General features: G+C 43.3%; 1 protein-coding gene across 1 annotated transcript in view; it reads left to right on the forward strand.

The window, feature by feature from the left end:
- lrp1bb (low density lipoprotein receptor-related protein 1Bb) overlaps positions 1-24,331 on the forward strand; it is a 252,324-nt gene that overhangs the window by 125,760 nt on the left and 102,233 nt on the right. Inside the window, exons 15-25 of the mRNA XM_078285934.1 lie at positions 742-961; positions 1,607-1,796; positions 3,128-3,250; positions 4,114-4,257; positions 5,733-5,858; positions 8,890-9,006; positions 13,049-13,129; positions 13,234-13,404; positions 15,317-15,499; positions 18,908-19,108; positions 21,382-21,627. Of these exons, the coding sequence (XP_078142060.1) occupies positions 742-961; positions 1,607-1,796; positions 3,128-3,250; positions 4,114-4,257; positions 5,733-5,858; positions 8,890-9,006; positions 13,049-13,129; positions 13,234-13,404; positions 15,317-15,499; positions 18,908-19,108; positions 21,382-21,627 (1,802 nt within the window). The remainder of the gene's footprint in view (positions 1-741; positions 962-1,606; positions 1,797-3,127; positions 3,251-4,113; positions 4,258-5,732; positions 5,859-8,889; positions 9,007-13,048; positions 13,130-13,233; positions 13,405-15,316; positions 15,500-18,907; positions 19,109-21,381; positions 21,628-24,331) is intronic.

Raw genomic sequence — 24,331 nt, forward strand, 5'->3', positions numbered from 1 at the left:
GTTTTTTTTGGTGGGGAATTGGAGACTCGTAATTTTTGCGCTGATGTGCAGTCAGGCAGCACTTTGTGGGACTTGACAAGCCTGAATACCTTCCTAGGTCATGAAGTTCTCCCTTTTGACTGGCAGGATGTTATGTGGTTTTACATATGAGAAATCTAGGTTCCAGTTTATATCTATTAAGTAATTTATGTTTATTGGTGCAATAATTACTGTGTGTGTGTGTGTGTGTGTGTTTGCACATGCATATGTGTCTAAGCCTGTGGCAATATGAAAATTTCATAGTACGGTTAAAATGATCTCAATACACAATATTATCTCAATAATTATTAAAAAGATGAAAACTTTAAAAACATTAGCCTATTGTAGTATGCTTCAATTTACTTAAAAAACTAATTTATCATATCAATTACAAGAGATTTGACTTTTTTTTCTTAAAAAACTAAATTATAAAATGCTGGTTTAGCTATAAAAACGGTAAGAATTGTTTAAAACATCACAAAAAAAATTCCCAATAACAGAATCTAAAATCAAATAAAGTTCAACTGGCCTGCATCCACTTTAACTTAGTCAGCAACATGAATATAACAATTTGTTGATAATAAAACATCAGTGATGACAGGCACGAGTCGCGGTTATCACAGTCGTCATGGTAATAAAAATAACCGCTACTGTTTTATACAGCGATATATAGTAATATCTGTTATTGTCCCATCCCTGTGTGTGTGTGTCTATGTATGATAGCTGGATGTACTGGACAGACTGGGAGGAGGATGAGGTGAACGACAGCATCGGGCGGATAGAGACGGCCTGGATGGACGGGTCCAACCGGCGCATCTTCGTCACCTCCAACATGCTGTGGCCCAACGGCCTGACGCTGGACCACGGCAGCAGCACCATGTACTGGTGCGACGCGTACTACGACCACATCGAGAAGATCCACCTCAACGGCACCGGAAGAATGGTGAGTTTAAAGTAGCTGATCTAACTGAGTGAATTCATCTGCAGGAATCGTGTTAGCTGTCACTGTAGTAGACCCGGGGTTAGTGAGTTAGTGGGATTGCTGGTTTGAATACTGGACCAGAAGGAAAAATATCTGAGCAATCTGAGGGAAAGTGAATGAAATTTGAGCAAGGCACAACAGTAGAGGACTATGGTTGGACTGGGCAGCTGACTTTTGAAAATCAATTTATTATAGTACTTTCAATATTTTTATAGTATTTATTTTAGTATTTTTCTGTGATTGACAGCCTATTCCAGGGTATCTGAACTGTCCTGAAGCAGTAAACTCCACCAATCTTGGCCTGTAAGCATATTAAAATGCTTGTTGAATTAAGAATTATTTGCAAACGCTATTTAATCAACGTCTGGATTCTAGCAAACATTACCGTGCGCAAACAATATTGCGTGTGAAGATATTTGTGCAAAGAAATTGAATCACATTTATAATATAGTGTGATCAAATAATAGCTAAGCCCATATTCAAATAGCTAGATCCTTGTTTGAGATTGAACAATTGAATGTTGTTTTTTTTCTTGACGCCGCCTTGCGTGTAGCTCTCCAGATCTCTTGATGACACTGTATTATGCTCGCTTCCTTTTCGCTGCAGGTGGTGTACAACGGCAAAGAGCTGAACCATCCGTTCGGGATCTCCCACTACCGCAACTCCATCTTCTGGACGGAGTACATGAACGCCTCGGTCTTCCAGCTGGACCTGTCCTCCGGCGACGTCACCCTGCTGCGGAGCGAGCGGCCGCCGCTGTTCGGCCTGCGCGTCTACGACGCCCAGAGTCAGCAAGGTCGGGCCGCTCTCCCTCCATTTACTCCACTGAAGCGTGGCCCCCCGCTCTCAGAGAAAGTGTTTGTTTTTTTTTCCCGAAAATAGAACCGCTCCCGTACCGTTCGCCGCCCGCACATTCACATCCCCTATACACCTTACTTTGCCGGAGAGCACTTCAAATGACACATACGCGGCCGGATTTTCTGTATACGTCTGTCGGTGTCAAATTCCATGGTGTAAACCGGCACGTTGATGAGCGATGACAGTGACTTTACAAGCACTTGGCTCCACTCTATTAAATTAGAGAGACGGGGTGGGGGGTGGGGGTTTGGGGTTGGGGGGTGGGAGGCGTTTACACAGTTCTGTGGCAAATGATGATGGATCCACGCTGTTAGAAAGCCGAATAGACGAACGGATAGCAGAAGTGCAGGATTTGCATGGTTGACGGTGGAGAACCGCACGGGCCTCGCAGCAGGCGCCGCTCTTGTTATCCCGTAATAGGCAGGTAAATGCAGTGCGTAGACACACACACACTCGAATCACAAAGGTTGATGATTATTGTCATCCACTCTCGCTAAACACAGGGCAAATTGCGTTTTACACTACCAAATGAAGTGGTGTTTTGGACTCATCCGTGGCTGTGCATGTGCTCGCTTCATTATCGAGACGTTTTTTTTGCCGCGTACCGGAGCTTCGTCGCCGCGGATTACGAGCGGGGAAAGCGGCCGGGCCCGAGCAGCGTGTGATGCAGACGAATCACCGGCTGCCGTGCACGCAGCCTAGTTCACAGCATGTGGCGGGGAATATTTGCCGGCCGTTCCTCCAGCGTTCATGTCACTGAATAGATTAATTGGCTGTCCGGTCCTCGGAGTATTACTGATTGGCTCTCGCAAAACCGAAGGCTTTATCTCATTGGCTCAGGCGCTGCTTTGGGGCTCTACGTTAAATGAAAGTGACAAAGGCTGCCTCATGCCTTAACTTTATATGTGACAGTGTTTTTTCCCCTGGAGAGTGGGTCGGCTTTGTCCGGAAAGACAAATTATTCCTCCAAGAAGGATAAAAATGTCAAATGTCTCTCCCCAACAATGTTCCCAATAATTCATTTGACGCGTGGTTATAGATGGCGTGGCGTGCACCTGGCACCTCTCTCTGAGGCAGGGAATGAGTTTTGGTATCAAGGAGATATTATATTTTTGCTGAATTCCGACTGACCCTTGAACCGCTTGCAGCTCACCGCTCACAGGAGGAGTAGACCAAAACAACAAGCGGAAACCCGCGGCCGTGGAGGTGGGCTGTAGAAAATGTGGCTTAAAGTGAGCAAGACACCTTATTTGGGCTCTGTGTCTCCAGGTGACAACGCATGCAGGGTGAATTATGGGGGCTGCGGTACCCTCTGCCTCGCCATCCCAGGAGGCAGAGTGTGTGCCTGCGCTGACAACCAGCTTCTGGAGAAGAACAATGTCACCTGTGCAGGTAGGAGGACAGAATGAATCAAACAGAGGCGAGGTGCTCAAGAGCATCTTGTCCCAGTATGCCGTAATCCCGAATTCATCCTACGGGCCAAAGATCACATCGTAATCTTTTCTATTTGCTTGCAAATCTGCAAATAAGGAAGCAGATACAGACAGGAGATCATCCAGGACTTGCTGGAAACAAGAAACCGTGACCTTTGTACCAATATTTTGGTAACACTTTCTATGAAATACGTGTTTATAGCACATTATAAGCACAATTATAATCTTATAGTCTTATGACACTATCTATAAACACCTATAGTGATGTACAAGTTTGTTTATAATGGCTTATAGAAAATGTTTATTACAACATCTAGATTGGGAAATTCTTTGAATGGATCATCTTACTTAAAGCAGACAAAAACTGGTTTATAAGCTGTATAATACACTAAGAGCAAGCATTTATTTCATTTAGTCCTATTCAGGGCCGTGGGGGGGCTGGAGCCTATCCCAGCATGCATTGGGTGAAAGGCAGGAAAACCCCCTGGACAGGTCACCAGTCCTTACACAGGGCTCTAAACACATGAATAGTCAGTCATAAAGTTGTATAATACACTTAAATTACGGTGCAATAATTCCTGTAGGGGTTGCTGTAATACATTAGAACCATATTCTATAAGCCATTATCAACAAGTACTTCTAAAACATTACAAATAAGTTTCATAACCACTTACAAATCACAATACATTCTTATAGACAATGTCATAAGACATTAAAAACATCTTTTTGTGCATTATAGCTCCGCTTAAACACGTACTTCACAGAAAGTGTGAGCATACTTTGTTCTGTTGTTTGTTTGTCTCACCTCTGTTTTCTTGCCAGAAGTCTCCACTGGAGGCTTGGAGCCGCAGCGGTGCAGAAGCGATGAGTTCCAGTGCCATAATCACCGCTGCATACGGGCCTCGTGGAAGTGTGACGGCGACGATGATTGCCTGGATGGAAGTGACGAGGAGGCCCACAGCTGCTGTGCGTATCTTAAAATTGCTTGCAAACACACACCAGGCTAATACGCACACGCTTTATAAGGTTGATTCTCTCTCGCCATCAACTTTTATGTGCCTAAATGTCAGTGTTAGAGCAGGGGTGAACAATGTCCCTCCTCCCCCACCCTCTCCCCTTTTCCTCTGTTTGAAGCGATTTTGCCCTCGAACGAATCGATAAGATAAACACTATGTTAGACGCTTGGATGCTGACTCATTTTTCAGGAAGAAAAATACTATAATGTGATCCTCTGCCAAAATTATCAGAATTGAAAAATCAATTATCTGCTCTGCTGAGATATCATATACTTTAACGATCCTCTAACTAGGTTTGTTTTATTGGCTATGACTGCTTCTTCGGATTTTATCAGAGCAACATTTGACTATAAAAAGGGGAGGATGTGAATGCCAGCTGTATAAAGGGAATTTCAGCTTTGAAATGAACGATATTCCAAATGCCCTGCAGCAATTTGGTCTGTGTTTGTTAGAATTATCTTATTATTATTCTCCCACAGCCATAAACCAGAGAGTAGCCCACTCCCAACCTGTGATTTCATATTGGTCTTCAATTCAATTCTAGAAATTGAGTTGAAAATGATGGAAAAGGTGATTGTGACAAGCTGCAGGATGATTGGCTGCAAAACCAGTCTCCTGTACATGATTTGTTGGTGTTTGGCATTGGGAGATATTTAATTTATTCTGCACATAATCATACAGTATACCAACTACATTGAGAGTTGCACAAATTAATTTGCTCTGTGAGTTATTGAGAGTTAATGAATTTGAATTGTCCTCTGAGTGTTGTCAACCGGATGAAATGTTGTTGTGTCGAAGTTAAATGACATGATGCAGAAGAAAATGAGCGTGGGCTCAAAGTTCCAGTGAAGCATACTGTTGGAAAAATACAGTTCCCAAGTTATTAAGTTGTTTTATATTCTCAGAAGAGTGAAAATGGGCTTTATAGCAATTCAAATCAAAACACGGCACTAAAACCAAATGTCAAATATACTTAAGACCACTGTGAAATCTTCATGAGAGAATTCATTACAACCAAGTTAAGGACAAAGCAGCAAGGATAATTATGGGTGAGATGCCCCTCTAAATGTTATTCCCCTTTATGGTTCCTAATAAGGCTTGGCGGTCTGTCAATGCGAGATTAGTTGAGCTGTGGACTCAGCAGAGATGAAATCCCGCTAAGGACAATCTGTGAACATGAGAGACTTTCTTTTTTCCCTTAAGGAATGAAAAAAATTCAGCTCATCTTGGAGAACAACTGACAAAGCTTCAGTTGCCCTGACGAAGGCTACTGCAGCCAAAACACATTGTTTTTTTAATACGAAAGCTTTGTGAAATATTCTCCAAGTGTAGCCGAATTGTTTCATTCCTTTGTGTTTTTTTATTCATGCACCATGGAAGAACTGCAAGGTTACAACAGATTTTTTGTTCTTTTTTTCCCCCCAGACAACCATAGCTGCCCCATTGACCAGTTCAAGTGCAACAACAATCGCTGCATTCCCAAAAGATGGCTTTGCGATGGAACAAATGACTGTGGTAACAATGAGGACGAGGCCAACGTTACATGCTCAGGTATGTGCTGTGCCAGCTTTATATTTGCCTGCAGATACAGTGCAGCTTCGGCTGCAGTTCAATCATTTTATGACTGTAGCATTTGACAGGGATGTGATTTTTCCGGATTCATCTGGAATTCCGGATTTTCCGACCTGAAAAAAAAAAGAAATTGGGGTGGGTGGGGGTGGGGTGGGGGTGGGGGTGGGGGTGGGGGTATGAGCTGCCCGAGTGAAATGGAGAGGATTTGAGGACATCTATAGGCTGAAGTGCGTGAAGATTTTTTTTCCTTTCCAAGTATCCACGAGGATGTTTGTTTGCATTCAGCTCGAGCTCAACATGCCCAATTCCACACCTGCGTACCCCAGTCGCGCTCGTGCGTCAGTAGGCTCGTTTGAGATGACGACCTGCACGCCTGGAAAACAGACGAGAGTAGCCGAGTGCACACTCACTGCTCTTTTTCTTCTTCTTCAGTTTTGTTTAACGGCGGTTGATAAACAATTTAAAAGGTGCATTACCGCCACCCACACTCACTGCTCTAATGACCCAGACCTTCACGTTACTTATTTTTATTTGAATGTAGGCATTACAGGTGGCATTTATGGAAAATATTACATAGCGTTCTAATAAAATAATATACGGACTGCTCATGGAGTGACATTTTGGAACAGATATAAAAACTGAAGTTTCTTCATTTCACTGTGGGTGTGTGATACAACAACAAGTTCTTGTCATGGGTCATACTCAGTAGTCGATTTGAGGGGGGATGCGAGGGGATGTCATCCTCCTTGAAATAACAATTGTCAAAAACCATCCCCTTTGTAAAACTGCCACCCCCCATTTCATCCCTCTTCATGGCACTAAGATATCATTTAGCCTAATCAAGAAATGTGTAAGCCATTTATTATTGATATTTAATCATTTTAGAGAATATAGCGCATCTGGAGTTTTCAGCAAATCCGAGGGCGGGGGGCACACGCACCTGCATTCAGGGATGGACTGGCCATCGGGACATCGGGCCACTCTAACTTTGGACTGGTTGGGAATATTTTTTGACTAGCCCTGTATCTTTTCACAGAGGAAAAAAGCATCAGAACAGCTTTCCGAGAGTGAATTTGACGAAGGAACGCGCGTTCCAGTTCTGAAAAAGTAAACAGAGCGTTTAAACAACTGGTTCATTTCGTTTTAACACCATAGTTTGCCGGCTGGGCAGTGTTTGGACCTTCGGGCCAATCACAGTGCTTAGAAACGGAAAACTTCACCCAACCGGGAAGCTGGGCCACGTTAAACAAACACACAATCAAATGACAGGTACAGACAGTTCAATTTGAGCCGCGGAGCTGACAGGTTGTTGACAGGTGTTGTGAAACTGTCGAGAAAGAATCATCTAGACATTCTGTCTTATTTTCAGCCCAATGTGAATGATAAAGCAACATGTTCAGGTGAATTTAACTAGTAAACAGACGGAAATATTGTAATTTTCACATGAGCCATCGTTGTAACTGAAATTACTATAGCCTAGTGTAACTATTGCTACCTAGCAGGGCAAGGAGAGTGAAGGAATCTGTAGCTATCTATTGTTGTTTGATTAACTGTAACTAAATATTAGCTTTAGCTAAATAATTTGCAGTGGTGCAGCCTATCATATATTATCTTTGAGTTAAACTGAATATAGTCATTTAAAAAGTCTCCTATAGACAGCCATCAGTCCTGTAACTTCTGAATACATGCACTGATCTGTTTAACAGAGCCTGTCCTTTGCCAATCACATGCCTGATTTGAGCACAGAAGATAATTCTCCTTAATTCCATCAATCTTGGCAAATCTGTCATTTGGATTCATTGACACTGTTTACACTAGAGCTGAACAATTAATTGGAAAAAAAAAATCGAAATCGCAATATGAACGTCTGCAATTTTCGATTTTCTAGGTGTTTTAGAGTTCCAGGTAATCTTTGGTCCATGAATCAAGTGCAATATTGGTGAAAACATTTCATGGTACTCAAACTCAGTAAATCCCGCACACTGACTTTTTTTTTTTTTTTTTTAAACAAAATCACTTTTCTTTAAACAATTTGAAAGTTCTAAAAAAATGTATGACAAGAAAAACTTGTCAAATAATCGCAGTTGGATTTTTTGTCAATATAGTTCAGCCCTAGTTTACACATTGATTCTTGATCAGTGTACAGTACCTAGAGCAGCTTTCACCTTAAGATAGACCTCATGATTATATAATTGCATGTTGATACATGATCACATATTGTAGTTTCAGCAGCAATGACTGTTCTGGTGACTGATGTAGCTTAGGATCTAGCTGTAATTGAGTTAGCAGTACATTTCCATCATGCTTACTGTATGTAGGCCTTTGGAATGGAAGACGAAATAGCTCAGGCCTCTACACAATAAGCTATAAAACATTTCCGCTTGTATCGTCTTTTGTGAAAATGATCCAACTTCGGATGGGTTTGACAGATCAAAGCCTTAAACAGAGGTGTCCTGTGTTATCAGGCTGTCATCCCCCGTTATGTCTTGCGGCTCCGGAGCAGCTTCGGTACAGTGCGATCAATCTCATCGTGTGAAAGCGCTCCCTAGCATCAAAGAGGTTTAGCGCCTACAAGGGGCAACTGTGTCAGAATCACTTACAGTATATCACGTTGCCCCCCCCCCTCCCCCGGCCTCCCAGTGTTACTGTAGCATGTTGGCAGCGGTGCCTCTCAGGAGCTTTTAGCCTTAGAGGTTCAATCAATGGGCATTAGCCAGAGGATGATAAATGTTGCCTTGTCGTCAGATTGACATGCATATTACACGCCACCGAGAGATCACTCGCGTCCATGCGTGTCCGCCACGGCCGCGCGGACGCGTAACTGAGGCCCAGTCAAGCGGCTGCAAATCTCCCACGGCCTTCAGACCTTTCCGCGCCGCGCGCCGTGATTGAGTGATAACCTAAGAGTTCGCGCCGGGCAGACATTGACATCCCCGGTGATGTAGTGATCGTTAGGGAGGTGTTGCTGCACGTCCCGCCTTGACGTACGCTCCTTTTTCGACCGTTTCAGCCCGGCCCTGCCAGGCGAGCCAGTTCTCCTGCCAGAACGGACGCTGCATACCCCGGGCCTGGAGCTGCGACCGGGACGACGACTGCGGGGACATGTCCGACGAGATGGCGTCATGCGGTGAGTCTCGCGCGGCTGTCTGTGCCAGTCATCAGATCGTTCAGGCTCTAGTTTTAGGTGTTCTGTAAGGCAAAGCTGTAATATAAACTGACATTTAAGGCCATCTCAAGCAAAATCATGGGTAGTTTACCTCTCACAGACAAGAATGTCACATCTAATCAGTGCAGTGCATACTTAAATATCCAGTAAGTAAGGATTTTACCGTCCCACAGCACAAAATGACCATATTATATGTGTGGGAGGTTGATAGGGTTGTTGATCAGTACCAATGACTCAACAATTTCTTGGCCAGGTGCTGAGATTTCTGGCTTTCAGAACTCACTTTCTGTTTTGGAACAGAAACTCCCAATGTGAATGATAATATTATGCTAAAAAAAATGCACATTATGTCCTTGTAGCACACCACAGGAGATAGCCCATGCTGACTAAGCCAATGGAAATACTAATATACTTCATGGCACTATTAGCTCATTGTGCTCATTGTGCATGCACACTGCACATTTCCACCTATAATATATACACTGATATGGCAAATGTTTCACTCCAAAGTAAAATACACACTATTTTGAAAAAAGTAGGCAGCTGCTGTGACAAAATGACAGCATAAAATCAAAACAACTTCTGGTACATTTTAAAGGATTGTGGGGTAAGATAAAATTTTAGCACTTTTACAGATACCATAAAATATATTTTTTTGGTAGGAATGAAACTACTGGTACACGATAGCCTTAAGATAAACTTCAATATACCCTCAGTGGTTGATGCACTACTTGTCAAGCATGCAGTAGTTCTGAAATTTGAAAAAAAAAAGAATGCCACTGGCAGCTATTTATCATTTTAGCGACTTCTTGAATATTTCGCTTGTCTCTTTCACATGCATTACTTTGTTCAGCTGAGAGAGTTTTAGGAGTTGAATTATTGATGCTGTGTTCTTTGGACCAGGAACTAAACATGCACTCACTGATGGCATCAGCTTAGAAGGGTGGTGCCAAGTAAGTTGCGCACTGTTATAGTTCACTGTTCTTCAATCCCGCCTCGGTCTCAGCGGTATTATACAATCCATCAGCTTCAATGAGTCAAAGTTATTGTCCGTGTCCTGGATTAATCTTGGAAGAGAAAAACGAATGTGAAAAATACATGGCTGCCCATGATGGCCCGAGCTCGTTATTTAACCTCTTTTTATGCAAGGTTTAAGAGAGGTTAGGGCTGTAAAAATATGTTTTCAGTGATGTGAAGTAGATGAATTACCAGAATGCATTTAAACGATGGGGGTAAAGGTTTTAAGATCCCCCCCCCCCCCTTTTAATCACGATTTGTATTAAATCAGCCACATTGCAGTGTGTGATGTTTGCCAAACGCTGCACTGTGCTGCGTCGCCTCAGCCACCCTTTGTGTGTCCTAAGCCGCTTCAATACGCAGCCACAAACAGCCAGGGTGTAAGCAGTAATTAAAGTTCATGCTCGGCTTCATTCAATCATAATCAAGCTGCGCAGCAAAACATATTCTCTCCCATACTGTTGTCTGGGCTTCCTCAGGCATTACTTCTCTGTAGGAGCTCCACAGTGCTGCTCTGGCAGCTCACTTAGCTCCACCGGAGCTACTGTGGGTTTTGGAACACCTGAAGCTCAGTGGTGGCCGCCTTGGAGATTGATGCTAATTTGGATTTTGTTTGTCAGTAGTTTAGTAGTTGTCATACAGTGTCTCATATTGGGCTCTCTGTTTACTTGAAGCTGCCATTATTTATGGATGCCGGTGCTTCATTTTTAGCCAGGCTCTCTGTTTACTTGAAACCTCCATTATTTATGGATGCCGGTGCTTCATTTTTAATGAATGTTAAATTCCAACCAGACGTTCGCTGTCAGTGAGACGTAACACATTTGAGGGGGAATCTGGAAGACACTTGTCTGATAAAGATACAATATGTCTTCCCCCTAGTGCCTAAGGTGTCCCGAGCAGCGGGGATCCCAACAAATCAATTCGAATGTAGACTCGCATTTCAAACTGAAGTCAATAAAGCTCCAGGCATCCAGTGAGAATATTTGAAAAATGTATGTGCCCAAATCGAAAGCTGGGATGGTATGTGATGGGAATGTAAATGCCAATGCTGCCAATCAGAAGTCCGCAGAGTGCAGTGGACTCTACATTCCTTTGCCTGCTACAGCATTTATAGGGAATATCGATGCCATAATTTCTCCATCAGTGCAAGCGGGCCAGTTTAGTTCATGGAGTCTCCTTGACCGCGGTGGTGGATCTGGGCAGATGTTGGCTGACTGCGGAGGTGGTAATTTGTTTTCAGCGGCTCGCATGGCGACTGTCACTGCGCGGCGACTGTATGTCAACCCAAGGGCTTGTTTTGGGATTTTCCTCAACCCGCTAGGCTAAGGCGATAAACTGCCAACAGGCACATAGTTTGTGTTGTGTCAGTAGGCCCGGCTGCCGCTGCCATTGATTAAAGTGTTTAGGCAGCCAGGCGTTCAGTCAATTACATTATTCAGATTAACCCCTAAGAAAAACATCTACAGATGCATCATTCTTCTCGCCCTCCCTGCCTTAATGTGGTGATCAGTTGTTGTTGTTGTTTTTTTTGGTTCTGAGAGCGAAACTTGTTACATGTAGTTCCAATTGGATCAGACTAAATTGGAAATTTGTTATGTCTAATCCTGTGATTGGAGGCATTGATCATAAGGGGAGACTTGAAAAGTGGCACGCCCTGTTATAAACAGGACAAGCCAGCACAAAGCTCCTTTTAAAATACACTGTAAGGCATTATCCAAAAGGGGCAATTTCAGATTTCACATCTTCCATAGAGGGCCGACTACAACAGCAAATCTGACAAGCATATCTAATGATTTGACACAATGAGTAGGATTCAGATTGCAGATCATAATTCTAGCTGGTTGCAACAAAATGGCTAAGCACACACTGTCAGATTTTGGGAGTGACTATCGTATTTATGAATGAGAGTGAATGCCATTATGTATTATATGTTAGAGCAGAGTGACTACACTGTGTATGTATGGGCAAAGGGGGTCACTCCACTCCTCCCATCTCACCGTGGCTGTAAATAACATTTGTCACTGTAGCAACATTTATGTTTCAAACCGATATGGCTGTTGCAGTATTTTCAGTAATTTCAATTCTCTTGACAATGCTAGTAACCAGAGAAGAGTTTTCATAAACCGCCACCAACAGCGGCATCATATTATCTTTCTTCTTACAAACCTGTTGCTCCCAGACTGCAGAAACAAACCCATTGAAACCCATGTGTATTGTTTATTTCATTGGCTTTTATTTATTTATTTTTTCATTATTGTCTGTAAAACACTTTGTAATGGTTCAAAAAGTGCTATACAAACCAAGTTCCTAATGAATACTGTGCTAGTGAGGAACACATTATTAACTGAGAAGATGAATTTAACCTCTGACGGCATCACACTGAAAAGAAATGAACAGACATGAAGACAACTAATAAGAATCCTGCTGCTGCTTGTTTCAGAGATGGCCTCTTGGAAATGAAACTCTCTCCAAATTAAAAGTGCATTCCCTGATTATGATTGTCAATTACAATATCGTTGGCTTCAGTTTCTGATTAAGTTCCATTCATTAGATTACAGCTCAGCACAATGGCAGACACACACTGAAGTGATATAGGGCCTGTGTATTTTGGTTTTCACTTTGTAAAGCCACATGTGTGTTGCTGGCTTTGATGCAATGACTAAGCGTAATGTCACAGAGGTGTAATGTTCATTAGAGTGAATTGAGAACATTGACAGATCATGATTGGTAAAATCTTTGAAAAGCCATGCTTTGTACATTATGATGTGCATTGCATGACCTAAATTGCAATTTACTTTGTTGATCATTTCTTGTATTGTGGACATGAATACGGTTTTCTCAATCTGGACTGGAGGATTCAAATTGACACAGTGTCACATCAGGGAATTCATTCAAAAACGTCAATGGACAATTGACGACAAATGAAGACAGCTTACTTTTTAAGTTTGATTTGAATTGCCGTTGACGTTTATGCAAACTTTTTCAGCCTTCCCAACCTGTGAGCCCCTCACCCAGTTCAGCTGCTCCAATGGACGCTGCATCAGTGTGAAGTGGCACTGTGATTCAGGTAAAGACCCAGCAAACTTATTTTGCAGACAAATCACACACAGAGTACGTCTATGATGATATTTCCACCATTCAGTTTCTCAACCATGATATTTGTGTGTGCAGATGACGACTGCGGCGACGGCAGCGACGAGGTGGGCTGCGTCCACTCCTGCTCCAACACCCAGTTCCAGTGCTCCAGCGGCCGCTGCATCCCGGACCACTGGGCCTGTGACGGCGACAACGACTGCGGCGACTTCAGCGACGAGAACACGACCTGCGGAGGCTCCTCGGCCAGTAAGAACGCTCGCGTTACCTTTTCAAATGCTAAACAGTGAGTTAGAAAAGCAGCAGGTGGGCTCCAATATTGCCTCATTGGACTGAGAGGAACACATCCCTCTGGTATAAGATGACTCTTGTTATTATTCACTAGTTTTGACATCAAAATGTTTGCAAAAATAAGACGGGGAAATGATAATTATCTTATAATAGATTCAGTCAATGCCGGAGCTTGTTTTCCTTGATAGATGTGTCTCGCAGCAGGCTGCTGAAAGTACAGCTCCATCAGAAGGGTGTTGTTATCCTTATATCTGTAGCATGTAGTGCGTTAGTCATTTGATTTGCAATTCAAATCGATCTAAAAATTCAGATGTTGCAATTATGAGTTTAATGTAACTATTAATCAGCCTGGGTCCAATAACTTTAAGCGCTCACGCTCACGTGCGACCAATCTTATCTAGTCTCCGTTCATGGGAGAGCTACCATCAAGAGTCAAATCTTTTAATCTGCTGTAATTACCTCAGAAAGCCCATGCCAGCTCCGAGGAAACTCACAGCTCACTAGCTTGTCACTAGAATGTGGAGACTATTCATCACATCATTTCCTGATGTGAACTGCAGCCTCCTCCACTCCCCCACGTCTGCTCCTGCTCCCACCGCAGGAGAACGAGCCTCTGTTAGTTTGGCCTCGGCTGCTGGGAAAATACTTTCTGGTGTTTGATTTTTAAGTATTCGGCGAATAATTCCGGGACGCGAAGGCATTTTTTCAGCGGCTTAGTGTGAGTGTTGTGTCTGGTTTGATCGGCCGAACGCTCCATCAGATTCAGAGCATCATCTTTAAAAACGAATGCCGTTATCATGATTAATGTGTAATGGATTTATGTTGCTGTAAACTATGTTCTACACAAAGCTCCTGGGACATATTGTGATTAAACTGCTTAAGCGTGCTTACTGACCAAATGTGATGTTATTTCTGGCAAAAATGATAATTTACTAGTATACCATATTATGCCAGTGATGAGCTACATAATTGACTAAAGTGGTAAAATCACTTATTCCAGCCACACTGTTTGGTAGAACTTTTTTTTGTTTGATAATTATTAATTCAATACATTATGAAAACCTCACAGAAGGTTCTCAACAAAACAAGGTAAAGCAAGACTGATACTTTTAACAAGCATTTAGCTCAGGGATCCATTATCAGCGTAGGATGAATGCAACGCATCTGCAACAAAATGATGCAGCGGCACCAGCTTCTCTCATTTGTAATGAATGAACTCCTGCTGGAGAACAATGTAGTGAACTCAGAGTGGTTAAGTGCAACCGTGGCAAAAGACTAAAAAATAATTTTCCCCTTTGGAACTAACTAGCTTATCACTGCAGCGCTTACTGAGGAGCCTCGCTTGCAAGCAGAAATATATGCCCTTCCAGCTGAAATAGATTTTTTTTTTTCAACTTTCACGATAACAACTTTTTTAAAATAATACTAAAATATTCGATGGTGTTATGTTGTGCCTTCGCCCACTGCTGTATGTCATAGAGCAGTGGTGCTCAACGTGGGGTCCGAGGGCCACCAGGAGTCCTTGAGGGCGTTCCAGGGGGTCCCCAGGAAATTGATGAATTGTAAAACTTCACCATTACTTCATTTACAAGAAGTGAACACAATTAGAGAATGTAGAAGAATGACTGTTTTGATCATAGTTTCACTGTTATCTCTCTACCTACAATACAGATAGTCATGGGATTCTGGACAAAATCATATCTAACAGTAAAAATGTTATCAGATTTGGGTCCGAGAGAAAACATGTCACCAAATGGGGGTCCGTGGCCCTAATGTGGACTAAATTAGGGGTCCTTGATATGAAAAAGGTTGAGAATCACTGTCATAGAGCATGTGTGATACAGTAATCGTTGGATGGCTTCTGTTGCAGTGTTGCCCCCTGTCATTGAGTGCAGCGGGGAGGAGTTCCACTGCGTCGCCGACGGGACCTGCATCCCGGAGCGCTGGCGATGCGACGGAGACAAGGACTGCGAGGACGGGAGCGATGAGGCGGGCTGCGAGGGCACCAAGAGGATGTGCGACCCCAAGGCCAAGTTCACCTGCAAAGATACAGGTAGGAACGCGGTGTTCCGGTGCTCAAAGAAAAGTCCAGCCTCAGATACTCAGATACTGAGATGTTCAGTGCATCCCGGGAGTTATTTTGCGATGAAGTGTTGTGCTTTACTTGTATGGTGAACCCACTTTCCCTCAGCCTGCCTCGTCTACTTCTACTGCAGTTAGTGATTTCCTACGTTTCCCAGAATGCCTTTCGACAACCCCCAGAGAACAGGCCCAAACTTGTTGCATTCATCAATAGCAATAGAGATAGGCGAGAGTTTTTCCTCTCAAGAAAAACCTCAACATGTCTTGCATTCTGGTCTATTGAGGCTACTGTGGGAGGAGAAATTGGTCTCTCTCCTCTTCTCCGATGGATTTCTCCCTGTATGATTGTTGAACGTCTCTTGGTGCAAAATGGCGGCTCTAGAAAGAAGCCCTCGCTCTTTGATTCTGAGGGACTGACACCAAAACCTGACGTTGATGTTTTAGATCGCTAAACATTTTCTGTAGCTGTGGGAAATAATGTATGTTTGACCAGTTATCCACAGGAATAAGAAAAACACACCACCAAACAACAAAATGGGCCCAGAAATGGAAGGTACAATGGCCAGTAGCTGTTTTTAAAAGGTGTTTAAGTGTTTTAGGGTGGATTTGCCCTTCAATAAGTATTTTTCATTGCCAATTATTTTGAGTAGATTGGAGAGTTGTTTGTTTCATAGAGCCGATATGGCTCTGGGGCAGGCTGTTCAAAACTATTTAAACGTGTTAAATTGACTCTGATGGATATGGACTCATATAAACACTGTCACAGTGTTGATTATTACACTTTCTGAGTCAATTTGACACGGACATTTTTCCTGTGTATGTGGTACAAGATCAGATCCCGAGGCACGCAGACTACATATGACTTGTATTGGAGCGCTCAATAAGTAAATCTTCCATCATTCACCTGAGACAATTGTCTTAATTTTGGCGCCACAGCAGCTTAGCTGAGCCAGCATTAGCATTGATTGATTGGTATGTGGGGAGACGCCTCAATTAAGGCAGCTGTAACTGAAATGTGTTGGAAACAAGCTTTTGTTATTGTTACTCTGCTCACACGTGTCTTTCTGACATCCCTGTCAGTTCATATCGGTATCGGATGTGAGTTACATCCTAGAATAGATCTGAACAGTCATCCAAAAAAAGCCAGATATGAGCAGCATTTCGGAATTGAGCATGAAGGCTGCAGTGTGAACGTAGCCTAAGGCTTTCACTTTCATGGGGAGTCGAGCAAACCTATTACTTTGCATTAATTTGCGATTGATCTGCTTTCACTTTGGTTACTCTGACTTCATTGATGTCCGTCTCAAATTTAACCTTTGCAGTGAGAGCTGTCATTAACAATAAGTTGTCAACAAGCCACATAAATGATTCATTTCACTCTGCCCTTTTGCCCAGGTCTCTATTGAAGAGGGGAATATTTGGATCATTTCATGGATATTTGTATGTGTGTATGCTTTATGTGCCTGTCTACTGATGCACAAACTCTCTGATAGACTAAAACCTGAAATGCAAATAAAATCAGTTGCAATTTTGCAAAAGAGAACGGGATTTGAGGTCTTATTTTAGTCTTTTGAATGTCCATCAGAGAAAACAAAAACAAAAACATGCAGAGGAGGCTAACAGATAATGATGCTCATCAAGATAGGATGAACTAAAAGCAAAAGTAGCAATGGATTTAATTATAAATTAATAATAAATCTTTAACAGTGACTAGAGGAGGGACCCACAGACATAAAAAAAGGAGCACTTGAAGAGAAAATCCATCTGTGGATAAGTTGCCGCATTTTTTGTTGAATTAAATATGAAACTTTAAGAGGTTTGGTCTTTTCTATATTTGGGGGGGAAAAAATATAAAAACTTTTTTTCAAGGTTTTTGTCAAAGCAATGTGGTCATGATGAAAAAAAAAAAGAAAGAAATACTCCTTCCCTTGTGTGGCTTCCACTCCCTGGATAAAAGCACATCATCTTTTCCATCTTCATCTTCATCCTCATCCTCGTCTCCTCGTCTGTTTTCTACAGTTATAGGCACTTGAAGTTCTGGTTTTGTCAATCATAGGGATAATTAACCTCCTTCTCCATCGTTGCACATTACCACTGATATACCTTGATATTCTGATTATATTTAAAGTGAAAAAATTCCTTGCCCCGCTTTCTTCCATATTATACACATGCAAAATGTTTGTGCACGTGGATAGTACATGAGAATCTTCCATTTTTATGAAGGGTTAAATCAAGAAGCGATAGTCGAGCACACACACACACAAACACACATGCACACGCACCAGATTCCCACACCCTCACCGGTCTCTTAAGCCTCCCACTTGGTTTGCACTGATCCAGCACCAAGCATAAACCAGTGGGATCCCATCGCTCCGTGATGGAGCTTTGATGGAAAGACTATAAATTGGAATATGCTGCGATCCAGGCTTCACCTGGCAGAGTGCATTAACGAATCCTGGCATATCTGTGTTGTTTTCTTCCCAACCCCCTTCAGTGGTTCCACCTGCCTCTTTATAACATGTACAGTGAGGGAATTACAGATTACCCCCGTGTGCAGGTATCAGGGGAAGGTGTATTGATCTTCTGTGGATTTTCGCATGAAGTGGAGCATTTAGCGCAGAACTGAGGCGGTGTTTGTTGTTGATTGAAGCTCCCCAGGAAAAGAGATTGGCGTTTTTTGCTACAGCACATCTCATGTTTATTCTAAGGGAGTGATTTTGGAGCTGAGTAATGAAACATATTTCCAATCCCAACACAATGGCATGGGAAAACACAGGCATGGGATGTATTATGGAACGTACTTGAGAACGAGAACTTTCTTTTTGAACACCTTCTGGATTGAGTAAAAGTCATTCAGACTCCACAGTGAGGGTACATATGGTGCATTACATTATACTGTATACTGTACATCTGCTGTGAAATGCAAAGGCAAGTGTATGGTTCCCATGCAACTTAATAGACCTGGGAATTGTATTTCCAACTGGGGAAAACATATGGGAAACAAAAAAAAGAAAATGAAATGTCATGGTAAACTTTGGATTTTAGAGAAAATCAAACAGGTTGTCGACCTCAAAGCCACCAGAAATTAGCAGTTAGGAACTAGTTTTAAAAAAACGGAAGAAAACTTCTTCCCTCCTGTTGATTTGATCCAGTGGTTATTATACCACTGATATCACCATATCTTCCTTCTGTAATGGCACCATTAGATGCAAATTGAGGGCAATGATGCTATTTGATTGATTCTGTCCTGAAAATTCTTAGAAACCATATGGCTTCACATGTACTTGTACGATAGACTTTTCATTGTGCAAATCAATTTTATGAAGTGCTAGCTAACCATGTGTTATGTCTTCCTACTTCCATATATCACACTGTACAGGCAAGTGCATCACAAAGAGCTGGGTGTGCGACGGTGACATCGACTGCGAGGACCGCTCGGACGAGGAGTCCTGCGAGTCGGCCGTGTGTAAGCCGCCCAAGTACCCTTGTGCCAATGACACGTCAGTCTGCCTCACGCCCGATAAGATCTGCAACGGCAAGGTGGACTGTGCCGACCGCTCGGATGAAGGGCCCATCTGCGGTAATATTTGTCTTGTTTGTGCTTGTCATGTCTTTTTTCGGGTCACACGTGTTAGGCATGCAGGATGTCACAGTCCTCTCTGTGTTTGAGTTTCTTTGGTTGACGTTTGTTATGCAAGGGTACAATGGAGTTGGTGGAGTGTTTTGAAGATAAACTAGATGACACTCAGTAGAGCGCATAACTCTGACAACACTATGCAATTGTCAAGGTATGCCAGTTCCACATGTCAGATTTTCACCAAAAGTTAATAATTTCTTCCATGCCCCATTGCCCCATGACTGTACCTGCAATGGGACATGAGATCTGCCTGTTCAAATTCTTGCCACTTATAAGCATTTTTAGCCGATTATCAATCAATACCACATGTCCATGATCTGTTCAGTGGCCATTAGTGCTGCTCTTCTACCACTGGACCAAGTTATGTCTAAACTGGAAATGAGCTCTCCAGTGCCTCCGTGTTGTTTGATTGGGTCAATAATGGAGGGTTTGCCTCTTCTTCTGTCTGCTGATAGACACACAAAGTTTGATGGTGTTGCGTGAATTCATTTCTTACGTTGCATGCCTTTTTGTGAGATGTCACGCCCACCACCACGCCCCCCTTTGGCCAATTGGTGTGAAAAGTAAATCAGTTCTTCTTTGCCCCATGACCAATCATTCCACAAAATTTCATGCAAATCCATTGATAACTTTTTGAGATATCCTGCTGACAGACAATCAGAATGGGGCGAAAACATAACCCCCGTTCAACTCCTTTGGTGGAAGTAAAAAGAAAACAAAAAACAGCACCAGAAAAGTATGACAAATAAATAAACCATATTCATATTGTAAATGAACACTCCCCCACACTTCTCTGTGCGACTCTTTATATTATGACCAAAAGCTATTTCTTCCTCAGCATTACCTTTCATCAACTGGAAGCTGCTTAAATAATTAAGTGGAAACATTGTGTCGAGGCGCTGTCGACGCCCTCCATTCCTCTACGTCGCGGTTCGGAACACGTTACCTGCTGAGGCCCCTCGGCGCATTTTTTGCTAACTCTCACTTTCATTTTTCATCTCATATAATAACATGGGATCTGAGGAGAGCCTCTCCCAGTGGAGCGCCGCCATATCCTCTCCTTCACATAGCTTAGAGCCTGATGAGGCACCAACATTTGTTGACTCAGAGACCAAAGGGAGGGAACGCGAAGCGATGCCCCGGCATTCCTGATGACGGCGAATGTGGAAGTGTTTGTCCAACGGCCTTCAGAGGGAAGGAAAGGGATCTCATGTGACCAGTCCTGGACGTCTAATCTCTTCGAGTGAGCAGTGTAAACATAGAGGTTCATTTTCAGGAGCGTCACTAACCGAGCCTCAGGGGGGGCTCCTATAGGACCCTGGAGTCTCTGTGTTATCACAGCTGAAAAAAGAGCTCGTGCTGCACCGCCTGCTCATAGCCAATTAGGTCGTGTTCAGGGAGACCTTGAGGGTCTGATTGATTTGCACCAGCTCAGCAGGACTCACTCCCCTCCTGGAACCACTGGGAACACACTCTCCACCCCCCCCCCACCCCCCCCCCCCCCCCCTTCCCCTGTTGAGAGAGTACAATCCTTTTCTAGCCCACGCTGAGAAGATGGGCTTAATCATTGCGAGCAAGGGGAAGCCTGACCAGTTTCATTTTCACCAATATGTTTTTTCATCTTGACCTGGCAGCTTCTAACGAGAACCAGGTGCCTTGGGGGGGGGGGAAGAAAAAAAGAAGCTTTCCAATAAGATGTGAGAGCACGCAGAAAAGTTATTCTTGTTTTGTTTCTTTTTTTTTTCCCTCCCTCGTCTCTGTCTCTGTATTGCTTCTGAAAGGACCGGTGCGCAACTTTCGCTTTCCATTTTTTTCTTTTGTTTTTGAAGCCGTGACGGTAATAAAGCCGTTCTCCCCCAGGTCATTCCGCGGAGAACCAACTGAGCTGAGGAGGCTCTTTCATTATGTAATAACTTTCTCTGCGTCGGATAATGGATTGCGGAAATATTCCATCATCATGCTCGACTGGTGAGGTCTAGCTCCGAGCAGAAAGTTGCGGCGTTGTCCTTGTGACATGTTGTCCAAAAATATAAAAAACAACCTTTTGAATTCCCACAATTGTTTACACCCAATCAGACTTTCTCATATAGCCTGCATAATTAATTTCATGCTCAAACTACAGTACATATTCTGTTTGAAATCTCGCCTTCTCTCCCAGTGTTGCTCTGTGCAGTTTTCTAAGACCGGAATTCCTTTGGCCTCTCTCCACCCTCCAGATAAGTGTCTCGTAGCCAGAGGGGGCTGCAGCCACCAGTGCACAGTGGCCCCGGGGAAGGGGGTGGTGTGCTCCTGCCCCCCGGGGCTCCACCTGGACTCCGGCAACAAGACGTGCGAGGCGGTGGACTACTGCAGCCGCCACCTGAAGTGCAGCCAGGTGTGCGAGCAGTACAAGACCACGGTGAAGTGCTCCTGCTATCCGGGGTGGAGGCTCGACCCTGACGGAGACAGCTGTCACAGCACAGGTACGCAGACGCCGGCCTTTTTACGCCGGTGTTTGATTGTTGTCGCGATGCTGCTGGCTGTTTTCAGTCGTGGTGGCGATGATGGTGTGTGCACGTGACTGGGTTTGAGTGTGTTGAGCTGTGGTCAGGGTGAAAGTGTACTTTGGTCGGAGCTTCTGATTCTGATTCTGATTCATATTCTATGACACAAAAAAAATCAGTAATGCAAAGCTTCACTAAGGCAAGATATTTATGTAAATATACACCCGTCTTATCAGCCTAAATCACGAAGTGGGGCTGCAACAAAGAAAAGTGTCTCATCCCCTCTAATTGAGACACTGTAGATTCTCCCTCTTGACCCAGATTTGGAGTATTATTATTCTGGTGTGGGGTGTGGACACTGGTGGGAAATCTCCACCCACAGCAAGTGACTTATTGAAACTTAAGAGCGGAATAGATTGTCCAGAGAAAGCCAGACTCGCCAACGATGGCCGAACCCCTCCGCCACTCCCGCCAGACGCTAAGAAGAGAAAATTTACATGATTGATGTCACCTCACCGAAACTACCTGTCGAGCGGCGGAGGCTAATGCGCGGAATTGCCTCATGCCAGTTCATTCTGTTCTGATTTTTCCCTTAACGATGATATCAAATTTATTCATACTCCATGTACGCATGCTATAAACTCTTTAACTGAAAGCCGGAATCACCGCTCTCATCCCGTATTCACGCAGTGGCGTTACCTTTCACACAAATAGCATCGGCGCATAGCACTGTAAATAATTGGAGGCGAAAAGGAAAACATTAAAAGTAAAACAGCAGAATTGGAAGGTGCTCGCGTTAGACAGTGTCTCAGAGTGCTGGGGAAGTGGAGAGGTGGTCTGGCGAATGGTAAAAGATGGTGATTTAGGGTACTGTCAGTTCAAATTTAATCAGTTTCAAATCCGTAGAGGCATCTGGGCGATGAGTCCTGTCTGTTCCTATCTGTATTGATACAGAGTGAAGGAAGCACTTTCTCCCTTCCCCAGCCACCAAGCTTTGCTTCTTCACTCGGCTGTACAGAAGTCCTCTTCAGGCCTGATCCCGTACAAACCCAGACGCTTTGCCCAGTGTACTATCACATTATAAATTCAAACTTTCCGCTGCTCTGATTGTTGTTATTGAATAATCTATTCGACGGGCCTGCTCGGTAACCGCTTGGAAGAGGATAGGTACACACGCATACTCTTGGCTTGTCACATTCAGATTTATGGACCTCGTTTTGATTACTCGCTTCTCTATTTCACTTCCAAGATTGATGGCAGTTGCGGCTCTAATCTTACATTAAAGTAGGAAAAGAATATGCAATTTTCTCTGGAACCAGATCAGAATTGTACAGCTCCAACATAAATCAAATTTTGCATACAAATACAAACATCCTCATTTAATCTTGACAAAGGTGTTATTGGATTCATTGTGAAGTCCCAAGCACACCTCTGCGCTTGCTTTTGCATTGTAGATCCCAGTAATAATGGATTTGTTAGAAAGTGCCGTGGCTATCCACAGATGCTGGTCTCTCCAGTTACATTTGCGCCAGTTTGGCTACAATATCAGGATGTGTCTTTGGAGCAAGGACACCATTTTAATTGCATTTATGGCACAAAACAGTTCTGTTCCCCAAAGTGTTATTTGGTCTGGAATGTTGTGGAGATAAGGCTTGCAAAGGTGCCCATTTGTGAAAGATAATGAGTGTGTGTGTGTGTGTGTGTGTGTGTGTGTGTGTTTTTTTGTGAGTGGGTGTGTGTAGGGTGGGTAGATGAATTTGTATACATCTGTATGTGTGCGCGTGTGGCAGATTTTGAGTTTTAGTTCTACAAACATTTCTCAAAGGCAGAGCTGCTCGGAAGGCAGAAATAATCTGATTGGTTCAGCTAAACCTCAGTGGGCAGGGCCAAAGAACTAGCTAATCGGCACGCAAGCACTGTTGCCAACTTGACAACTTTGTCACTAGATTTAGTGACTTCTCAGATCCCCATGGCAATGTTTTTTTCTCAAAAGTAGTGACAAATCCAGCTTCTTTTTCAGACCATGGGGAAACATGCCTTGACTCCCGAAGCATTTGGCGACAGATTGGCTGTTGCAGATGCATGTGAATGCACTACTTGCTTGTCTAAACCGAGAGGTGTGATTCAAAGCACTTCTTGTACACAGTGTAAATCCTCCCTCCACTAAGACTGAGTGGAGAGCAGGATCAGTGTAATAAATATATTCATATGCAAATTAGTGTATGATCTCATCTGTCAACTAGTGACTTCTTGAGCAGCCAATAGCTACTTTCCTCAGGAGAGAGTTGGCAGCAGTGTGTGCAGCTTAGCTAACTGGAAACTGGAATGGCAAAGAGGGGTCTCTGGTCAAAATTTAAATTAAAAATCGAATAATAAGGGCAATGACTTGGCATTCGTGATCTTGGATGGCCAGCAGGCAGCTAGTTAGCTAGTTTACCTAGATAGCTACAGGCTAGTATGGCTAGTTTGAACTTGGAAGGTCAGCTAGGATAACTAGCTAACATAAATGACTTGCGTTAGTAGCAAGAGCGCTAGGCCTTTTTCACTGGGCTTCAGTCTAATGTTACTTACCCAGAAAAGCTGTAGTTCTTTGGCTCCGCCCACTGAGGTTTAACTCAACCAGTGACATGTTTGCCTCCAGAGAAGCTCTGCCTCCAAGAAATGTTTAACTACAACTCCAATC

The sequence above is a fragment of the Centroberyx gerrardi genome, chromosome 10, assembly GCF_048128805.1.
Source record: "Centroberyx gerrardi isolate f3 chromosome 10, fCenGer3.hap1.cur.20231027, whole genome shotgun sequence".
Lineage (NCBI taxonomy): Eukaryota > Metazoa > Chordata > Actinopteri > Beryciformes > Berycidae > Centroberyx > Centroberyx gerrardi.